Genomic DNA, 10,308 nt, shown 5'->3' with positions numbered 1-10,308 from the left:
CAGTTGTCTATTCAAGTCTTAGTCTGAAGCTCTGCTTCAACCAGTATATGTTCTCAAACCACTGTTAGCTACATTGGCTCAGTTTACAAGTCTAGTACAAGTATAACGTGTCAGCCTTACATGTATCAGTATCAAGTTGTAAGTTGAACTCCTGATCCTCAGTTGTTAGGTCCCTTAACACCTGGGGGTTTATATACACAGGGAGAACACTACATGTACAAACAATTAGATAATAAATCTAAAGTGGTGCCATACACTAATTATGAGTCAGCTGCCTAATGGGGTAGTAATCTCCAGGGAGCTGACAATGGACATCAAAAGAATGTGTCATATCTGCTGAAATTGTAGAACAATAGATGCAGCTAGGTCCAGCCAGACTCTCTTCCAGACTTTGTCTGGAATCTACTAGACTCAGTCTAGATTTATAACTATATCTGGTTTATCAGATACATCAGATAAACAATTGTGTGTCTAGATAAGATATAGATCAGATCAGATCAACTAATCTACAGTGTCCATGAACTGTTTGTAGCAGCTCTGTATAAAGAACTCATAGATGTGTCTCACTATTTGTTTAACATCTCCAGTGCCCCCTACACCAATCAACTGCACAATGTGATTGATTCATGTGTACTGGCCTTCAAGACATATCTCATGGATGCCAAAGGATGTATAATGTCTCCAATTATCTCAGAAACATCAATTTTACCTGTATCAGTGCTCACACACCAATTATTGACTTCACAATTTTGCTGACATCTCTTAGTAGCATCTCAGTATATGTTTGGGCCTACACACATAGATCTGTTGATGGTATAGTCAAGGTGAATTATATTCATGAAGGACGGCTAGCTGTACCATCCACTGTGCTTAGCAATACACAACCTTGTGGATGTATAAGCTCATGACCAAATTTATTGCTTATCACGATGGTCTTCATCTCACCGTCGTAGCTGTGATAGAAACGCCGGCATCACCAATGTCCTTTCACACTGCCCGGCCCGAAACCGAAATTCATTGACACCAGCGGGTCTCTAGTGGCTGTATTTCCAATGACTCACAGAACCGCAAGGGCCGAAGGACTTGAGAGGACTCAGGATCACTGGTCTGCCTCCTTTACAACCACATGCAACGTTCGAACGCCCCTGTCTTCCATGAGTATGTTCGTCCTAGATATAGTGAGACCACTCTGTCCGCGATATGTAATTCGTTTGGTTAACGTATCTCCGTATTGCACTCTATGCCACTGTGGTCAGACGTTGTTTTGATCACTGGCAAGTCGATCTTAGGGAGGCCAAGGATCCATGTGATACGATTCCGCTGTGTCTTTGCGGTCGATACATACATGCCAGTCTTCCAGACGAGTGTTAAGCGCATCTGACAGGGTCGCGCAAATCGTCTTGTTCTCATCTCTCATGCTTATCGTACTCTTCGTAACAGTGTAGGCTGGCACCATGACGAAGAACGTTCATTGTAGGCCAATTGCGCAAGGGTTACACTCAAAATTTCTCTCTATTATGTTGCTATTGCTTTCATTATCGCAATGACATCTATAATGGAAGTACTTATTCCGCCAACATTCTTCCAAACCACCCAGATCGAATTCCATGCATACCAGGATGCATCCAGTAGGCGTCTTTCGTACCACAGTGGTATATAATACGGGTCCCTTTTTTCAGTTGTTCGTTGCTTAGCTCCCTCTCGTCCATCGTATCGTACGTGAGACTTCCATCGATATGTCCTTTGTCCCAACTCTAGCACTTATAGTCGATGCAACGTGAGTTGTCTACCACCACGACTACGCGAGAAGATACTCGTAACTTACGATCTCTCACAAGCTATCTGGGCAGTATCTGCATCTATGCGTCCTCTGGTGTGTCACTTTACATGTGCATCTCACGCGTTTATGAAGTATTAGCATGGTAGCTCTCGTTGTCTATGACTACATGCTCTCCTTCTCCCTTGAAGTTGATCTGTTCTGGTCATGTCCTGCTTCTTGGGCCACAGTTATATTCTTCCTCAACAGATACCTGCTCTTATTCAATGTTGTACTGAATATAATGGCTTATATTCCTGTGACTGCTCATTTGGTGAGTTGTCTCATTATATTCTTCTTCTTCTGCAAAAACTTATTTTACATGGAGTAGAGGTTTGGCTGTATTATTTCAGACTGTGACACTGCAGTAATAAGATTAGTTGTAAAGCCATCTACATTCTGACATCTGTGTTGGAAATGGTAGCATTGATCATCTCAGCAGGTTTGTCTTGCGTCTACTTTAGCTCTGGATATTTTTTAATATAGTGTGTGCAGTATTTGCTGCTCTGAGAACATATGCCATAAGTGGGTTTAATTTATGGTCCACATTGTTTGTTCTTGGATTTGGGATTGTGCCTGTGGCTATAAATATGGTGTGTCATAATTTCTCTCAGAATATCAATGACATCTTATGTAGAAGCAGTATATCTATCTAAATTCATCTTCTTATGTTCTTGCAATGGATGCCATGATGGCATGTTGGATAAATACCAATGTAACAGACTCTGTTTTCTTTGGGTAAGTGTTTGGGTGTGTGCACATGAGATGAGTGCTAATATTTCTTGATTCAATAGATGTAAGTGTGCTATATTATCTTGTCAAATTCATCATGATATTAATCTATTTAAAGTATCTCTTTTATCTGCAGTATCAGCCTTCATCTCTAACATGATTGTTATTGTGATTACCTGGAAGCATACATTCCAACCAGGCTTGGTATCTGTATATCATAGTTTCAAGCAATCTATAATATTGATTATCTTCAGAGATGGTGAGTTTCTAGCAAATGATCAAGTATGCTTTTTTGACCTAAGGAATTGCACAGGAACAGCTTATTTTTTGTAAGGCTACTTGTTGCTTTTAGCATTGTTCAACATTAGTGAAATGATTACTTCATACAGAACAGATCTTGCACTACAGATCTCAGGGCTGATATTCATAGATCAGAGTGAAAATTCATTTGTAAATATTTATAGATCTTACTCACCCTATTATATCTGATTTCAATGCTTGTAGGTTTTGTTCAATTACACAGCTTCATTTGTGAACATGTGAGTGCTCTATATAATCTGACTTGAAGCCTATTCTAAGTGGCCACATTTCATCTGTTCTGTTAGTGTGCCTTATATCCTCATCTCACGTTTTATGCTCAACCTTCGAGTTGCCTCCAAGTCTGCACACACATCAAACACTTCTTCTCAGTATAATTCTGAAGGTCTGTACATGCAGATGATGAGCTTGCACTTTGCATCCAGCCTTGTTGGAGATTTGGGTGGACCTCTCGATGATGGTTCACTTTCAGTCATGGATCACAAGGATGAAGACAGCTCATCTGAGCCAACTCATGATAGTCCAGTACTTAACGAGGAAATTGAGCTGATAGATCTTGGCAAGGGAAAACAGAGAGATGGAATGGTGAGTAGCAAGAGTTTCTGATGGGCCCTGATGGTTAAGTAACCGCTTGTATACGTACAGAATGAAGGCACGTTCACCGGCAATGTATCCACTCTTGAGATTGTTGAATGTAGGCGGTCTGGTTGAGGGACAGGATAACGAAGCTTGAGCAGTGCAATCATGACGTCGGTTCGCGAAGTAGCTATAGATGGATAAGGAACCGGACAAGTAGACAATTTACTATAACTTGTAATTCGTGGGAATATTGACTGTTATTCTCTCGGTACTGTTGCAGCTCATCGCGCGTTTCAAAAGAGCACGAATGCCTGCAGGAAGATGAGATGCATGAACGTGCGCACCGACCATAGAAATTGGTAGAGCACCATGAGTCGTCGCGGAGAACAGGAGTCTGCTTGAATTCCCGCAGCTAGAGCCACGATTGAGATCAGCAACGTGTGGGGAAGGAGCAAGATTCGACTGTGCATACTTATCGCCAAGTTCCAACCCCGGGGCATACACTCCCGAAACATCGCAATCCGAGGCTTGGATCACACTCAACTTTCGCCCGAGGGGGAAGCCGTCCGAGTTGAAAAAACGCATATTATCGCGCGCGAGTCGATTCATCGCTGTACACAATATGGGGATGGGTGCATTCGAAAAGTTTTACCGAGGAAATGCTGCACCTACCGCTCTGCGTCATCACGTTGGCTAGTCCGAGCAACACATCTCACGTCCTTCGGAGAAGCCCAGGAACCCATCCCATCTCAAAATTGCCACAGGTTTTGAAGCTTCGATCTTGATGGAAATACTACGCCGGGACACAGGATTGTAGGAGATCCGGCCCTCGAAATGATAGATGAGGATGGCAGGTAGTGTCGTTGATGCTGTCGACAACGAACTTTGAGCGACGGAACAGAGCACTGCGAGACTGTGATGCTGTGAGGACAACGCGGAGTATTCGAGGGGGATATGACGAGAACATACGCAGAGGATCTGGCGCGGCGTCAACAGCGAAAATCTCTGCATCGCCGCCGCCTCTTCTTGATCCCACTGCTAGGGCCTGCCTACACGCTGGCGGAGGCCGTCGACACTGCACGGATGGTAAGTCTAGTGCCACTATTTGCCTCCCTTACGCAGCGACTCCTCTCGGGCTACACTTTCGCTTTCGTTTGATCGCCCCGCCCGGCGTACTGTCATCTGGACGCCTGGTAGAAACAACATCGCGTTACATCGGGGTATTCAAACATGCATACCTTTCACACAGGTTTCCAAAGACATGTAGAGAACAGGACGAGTGCCGACTCGTTGCTACATCCATCTCCAAACGACATATAGCCATGGGGAGTCCGCGTCACATTCGCCCCATCGGCAGACGAGCTGTGTGTAAACCGCCTTAGCGGCTTGGACGAGAAGATGGCTTTCTTACCTGCGGAATTCATCGCATTCAACGGCGTTGATCACTCAGAGTCAAGGTGTCGGGGAATTGTTGTAGAAGACTTATGTCCAAGCTTGGCCCGGGATGCATTGCGCGTGTCCGCCGGTCGATGCCGAAGGAGGCACACTCGGCGCCTCGCTGTCTGGCTTCCATTTCTCTACCATCTCCGCCATTCCCTTTTAAAGTGAAGAATCGACGCGCTATGGACACCTCGAGCCAAGATCTGAAGATCTCATCCAGCGATTCTTCCTCGCTTGAATGCACTCCGAATATTCAGATCACACTGCATGGCCGGAGCAACCACAACGTGGTCCGAGCATACCCCTTACACATGTGCAGACCCCCAGTAGGACTTCACGCTCGATGCATGATATATAATGATGGTTCCCAGGACTTGGCAGCGGATAGTACGATCCGGATCTCTGGCGGAGGGAGTGCCCAGCGGTTCCGCGATGACCTACTTATTCTCTGGACGCTCGTCCCTGGTTGTTCTTCCCTCTGTCACCTTGTCCCCCACGACTCTCACCATTTGCTAAGGAACTCGTCATGAGCAACGCATCGTGCGCGGGGCTGCCGCATCGCCGGCCCACATCCGCGGACAGTCGCATGGCCCCAGCCATTCGACAGAGCAAAATGAGAGGAGCGGGACTAGTCTCACGAAACTAGGTACAACAGTTATTGATTTCTATAGTCGTAGCCTTGATCCAATCCGTAGCTAGCTCACGTTGACGCTGATGCAGAAGCCCGATGCAGAGACCCCGACGCGGTGTCCTCGAACTACACAGTGAGCACGAGCGGACAACGCTCTAACACAACCGCTAACAGAGGACGCGCGGGTATGGCTATTGTATGAACTGGTGAGAGTCCCTCTGCCTAGATCTGATTCGGCCTCTGACGAATATGCCTCTTTTACCAACCGATTCGCCTCTTTTCATCTACCGTGCCCCCGCCAGGGCGCTCCAGTTCCCTCTACCACAGTATGGTGTTTCATGCAGGCTCCATTTACTGAAGTCTCTGATTTGGAGAGCGTACGTTCGTCTATAGCTGTCAGAACGCAAGTCTCATCGAGTTGGAGTCCTTAAGTCTGACCGCAAAGCCGGTACGGGTCCCGATGTTGACATACGCATATATGCATGTATGCAAATCTAGAGTAAAAACAGACACCTGAGCGCGCGCTCTTTACGCACGCTGGATGTGCTAGATGCGCGAGCATGTATGGCCATTGAAGGATGTGGGGCGGGGTATCAGCGATGAGGATGAGGCGGGCGCCGAGGAAGTCATGGGAGTTGGAGGGGAGGTCCGCGAAGGGGCACGGGGCGGGCGAAACGGATGCGCTGGCCGCCTTGAGGTACTTATGTGCTAGGCAGTATACCCACGGGAAGGGGAGGCTGATGTGTGTCGTGTAAACTAGGGGAGGTCGATACATCCCATGGGGCATCAGCACAGTTGGCAGTGGAGTCAAGGCAGGGCTCGTCATAGGACATGCCATTGCATTGGTGGCACGTAACTGGGGTACTGACGTAATCAAAGTGAGCAGTGGACTCGGGTTGTGTGAAGGGCGACGGGGCCTCTTCTGGTTCCTTGCCGAATCTCCCTCTGCCAGATCCTCTCCCACTCGATCAGTCGATCGTCGTGTCTCCTCAATCTGGCCAATCGAGTTGCACTCGGCACGCAGGAGCCGATCGCGCCGCTGGCCTGCGACGACCGTCCACAAGCCCCGTGCTTGCCCCGCCCCATTCACCCGCCGCTCGTGTCGCCTCTCGTGTAGGCTCTTACGCCCCAGCTGGAACGCGCCACTGCATAACATCGACGACCGCCCGCGTCAGAGACGTGGCTCTGCCACGTCCATGCCACAGGCCGCACAGACTCTGGGCATCCAGATCGGTGCGCTCGTGTGATTGGATGACTCTCCCAAGAAGCCTGGTAGGGCCTGCCATCCGTCGTGCGTCATGCACTGGCCGACAGCATAGGCTTCCCCAAAATGTCCTGAGCGGGCACACTTGCGATAAACCGACGGATTGACAGCAACCTCTCCTTCAACGCGAGTGTGTCTTGGCCCCCCCGCTCCCCCCATAGACGGTTGTGTGCCACGGTGTATGTGGGACATGTGTAGCCACGCGCGTCTACAATCCTCGTCAGCCGCCACGCACGCCGCATCCAATTCGCACAATTTCAAAGAGAAGTGGATACGCTGTGTTTGAGGCGGTGGACGTAGTGACAAAACGAAGGAGAGAGACGTGGACGAGCCTACAGCGGTGAGCCAAGTGCCTATTTCCGATTGACCGTGTCCGAGTCGCCTCTCAAGGACCTCGGTGATGATTCTGATGGCACTTCGATATTACGTTTCCCGAAGTGCGCTTGCATTTCTAGTAAATATCAACTGGTCAGATCAGACACTCGTTCATCACCTCCCGCCCTGTTTGATAAGAAGCCACAGAAGGCTGCGTGTCTGTAAGAGTCATCCAACGCGTCTGAAAAAAATAATAAACGGACGCACCGCTTGGATGTCAAGTTTTCCAACGCTGCGCTTGCAATGTGGACGTCCCGGCGCGCGGTGGGTGACCAATGTCCGTGTTTTTGGGCCACCTTCTGTCATTGGAGGAGTTTTTGTGACATATCCGAGAACTTCTTCCGTAATACTAGGCCGAGACCTGGTAGTCCATGTCGAGATGATTGAATGATATGCAGAGACGGAGGGCGAAGAGGAGCCATCCCCGCACTACGTCGTGAAAATGCAGAAATGGCCGATATGGACGCTTCGCTATGTGACGTGTCAACCACAGCCAAGCTATCCTAACATCCGCCCCTTCACCGTCCTATCCGCTGTCTACCAGCTGTTCTCTCTCCAGCACCAAAGACACCGGTCGCACTGGGTAGCTGCTCGATCAGCAGCTCTGAGTCAGTGATGACAGGGCCTCGCACGTGGATCCAGTGAGATGTAGATGATATCTTGTTATACCCGCATCAGTGGCCTAAAAGGTTCTGAAGAGAACGCGTGCGTGCGCCGCTCATGCACTGAATATCCCGACGACGAGAATGTGTGAGCGAGAACGCGAGTCCATGTCAGAACACTCCAAAAGAGGAGCATACGGATGGGACGAGAGGAGGCGAGGGGAAACACGACGTGCATGTTACATCACATCAGCAGGTAGCCGACCACGCATCGAGCACAGCGGCCTTCTCCCTAAACTCCGCGAACGTTTTACTGTTTCTCTCCTTCGTCAGCTAAGTCGTCGCGCAAAATTTCTCCGTAGACTGAGAAATGAAGCTGCCGATGCGACTGCCACCGCTCGCCGAGATCTTTATGCTCTGAAATCGCCCAGCAGTGGTCGTAACCGGTGGCCACAGTAACACAAAGCGAGGAAGTCAACTATGCGGTCAGTGCTAGCCTGAGAACCTCGGCGGGGGATCGAGCTGAGATGATAGCCTAGTGGTGCACCTCTGAAGCAGAGGCCAAGTCAGAGTCCGTTGAATCGCGAGCGGTGGCTGGTCGTTGGACACTCCAAGGAGAAGGATGTAATAGACGGTAAGAGCATAAGATTAGTTTCAATTTTGAATGTCGTACGGATCGATGCTAGTGTAACAGTAGCATTGTTGGTTAGGGTACGCAGCGATGCGAAGTGGCACACATGATCTCGTATGCGAATCCGACAATTAGCAGAAAGGAGTGTAGGGTGAGAAATACAGTTCCTGGATCGCTTCTGATGCATGTTCATTTTGCGCAGTGGTTCGCTATCAACAATGTGTTTATTGAAGTTGATGTATCATAAATGGGTGAGAGACGGAATGGGAGTAGGTTATGGTCGCTGGACTTACAGGAAGGACGATAGGGAAGGAATGCTAGAACATAGCCTCGGAGGTGCGACTGGCGGTAGCAGGGCCGTATGTGCTATTGTCAGCTATAATGGAGATGCCTTGTCCAGGATGGGAGGAGCATGTCCCTCTCGACGGTGGGCCACATACCACAGTCAGGTATCATTGACATGCTGCAGTCGGGTTTTATGGTAAAATCTGAGCTCAATAATTAGGGGCAAATTGGGACAGAAATGTCACACAACGCATGCCGCCTCTACATGCACAGATAGGCACCACTCAGCGCATCTTGCCATGTTGGAAGCTTTAGCTTCAGGACACTAGACTGAATGGTCACAGTATGTGCATTTCACTTATATATACTCGACCTATTACTCAGATCCGGATCCGGCACTGCTACGATAAACAATTTCAGCTCAGCGTTTGGAGATGGTGGCGAGATGGTGGCAACCACTACGTACATTCCCATTAGCTGCGATCATGAACGTCATAAGTAAATTGACAACCAAGCCCATTATTACTGAGCTATAGCATTGAGTCACTGGGAAAATGCTAGCTCGCTTAGAGTCTCAGAATCAACTATAATGCTACAGCCGTAAAGTGGACATGCACCTTCGCTATAGAAGATCTAGAGTGAGACCGGACCTGGTTTGTCCTAATTCAGTACGATCCAAGTGTCCGAAAAGGATGACGCGCACCTTCTATCAACGCAGCGTGATTGATGCCACCCATCGCTGGCGGACCTCATGTGGGTACAAACATATGTTTGTCATCTCAGCTCTAGTCTCCTAGCGAGCGCAGCCAAAGTCCATAACAGTCTCCCATAGCAGAGGCACTAGCCGGGGTATATAAGCAGCTTGCGGACGTTTGAAAATATCATAACGCTCCATCATGTCCGCACCGAAAGCTCTTTACTTGACCACCGCTAAAGGGGCATTCACGGTAGGGGTGGCTCCCATTAGAAAGCCCGGTCCAGGGAAGCTTCTCGTTAAGATCCATGCCACCGCTCTCAATCCTGCCGATTGGATACGACATGCCCTTGACATCATGATTGACAAGTACCCAACGATCCTTGGCGAGGACCTCTCAGGCACAGTCGAAGAGCTCGGAGAAGGCGTGACGAACTTTGAGGTCGGCGACCGCGTGTACGTTAGTATGTACAAGTAGTGGATCCAATCAACTGACGGACCATACTCCAGCATCACTGAAGCCACTTTCAACGTATCGGAGGGCGCATCATTCCAACAGTACGCGCTCGCGACTGCCAACCTAACAGCCAAGGTCCGTCGATGTGCGAGAATCCACTGGAGCGATAGTCTTAACGATCCTTCGCTGCTGTGTAGATTCCCGACTCGCTCTGCTCTCATTCGAAGAGGCAGCTTCGATTCCTCTGGGTATCACGACAGCAGCAATAGGGCTCTACAGCAAGGTCGGAGGTGCTGGACTATTCCCACCCTGGGAGGAAGGCGGTCGCGGTCTTTATCGAGGAAAGCCAATCGTCGTGTTCGGGGTAGCCAGTTCCGTTGGCCAATTTGGTGTGTGGTAGGAAATCATCGTTCGTCCCGTCGCTGATTAATCCCGCCGCAACAGTCATCCAGCTGGCAAAGCTATCTGGATTCAGTCCCATCAT

General features: G+C 49.0%; 2 protein-coding genes across 2 annotated transcripts; both read left to right on the top strand.

Moving 5' to 3' along the window:
• Window positions 1-3,181: 3,181 nt before the first annotated feature.
• Window positions 3,182-3,577, top strand: FIBRA_09511 (uncharacterized protein; the record flags this gene model as incomplete). The annotated part of the gene is made up of 2 exons (XM_012321803.1): window positions 3,182-3,451; window positions 3,512-3,577. The coding sequence occupies 2 exons, from the start codon at window positions 3,182-3,184 to the stop codon at window positions 3,575-3,577; spliced, it is 336 nt and encodes a 111-aa protein (XP_012177193.1).
• A 5,992-nt stretch (window positions 3,578-9,569) lies between these two features.
• On the top strand, window positions 9,570-10,224 carry FIBRA_09510 (uncharacterized protein; the record flags this gene model as incomplete). The annotated part of the gene is made up of 3 exons (XM_012321802.1): window positions 9,570-9,823; window positions 9,878-9,969; window positions 10,022-10,224. The coding sequence occupies 3 exons, from the start codon at window positions 9,570-9,572 to the stop codon at window positions 10,222-10,224; spliced, it is 549 nt and encodes a 182-aa protein (XP_012177192.1).
• Window positions 10,225-10,308: the final 84 nt, after the last annotated feature.

This window comes from Fibroporia radiculosa (assembly GCF_000313525.1).
Source record: "Fibroporia radiculosa TFFH 294 genomic supercontigs, scaffold58734, whole genome shotgun sequence".
Taxonomy (NCBI): Eukaryota; Fungi; Basidiomycota; class Agaricomycetes; order Polyporales; family Fibroporiaceae; genus Fibroporia; species Fibroporia radiculosa.
The sequence above is the reverse complement of the archived record's forward strand: the minus strand, read 5'-3'. Positions and strand labels throughout refer to the sequence as shown.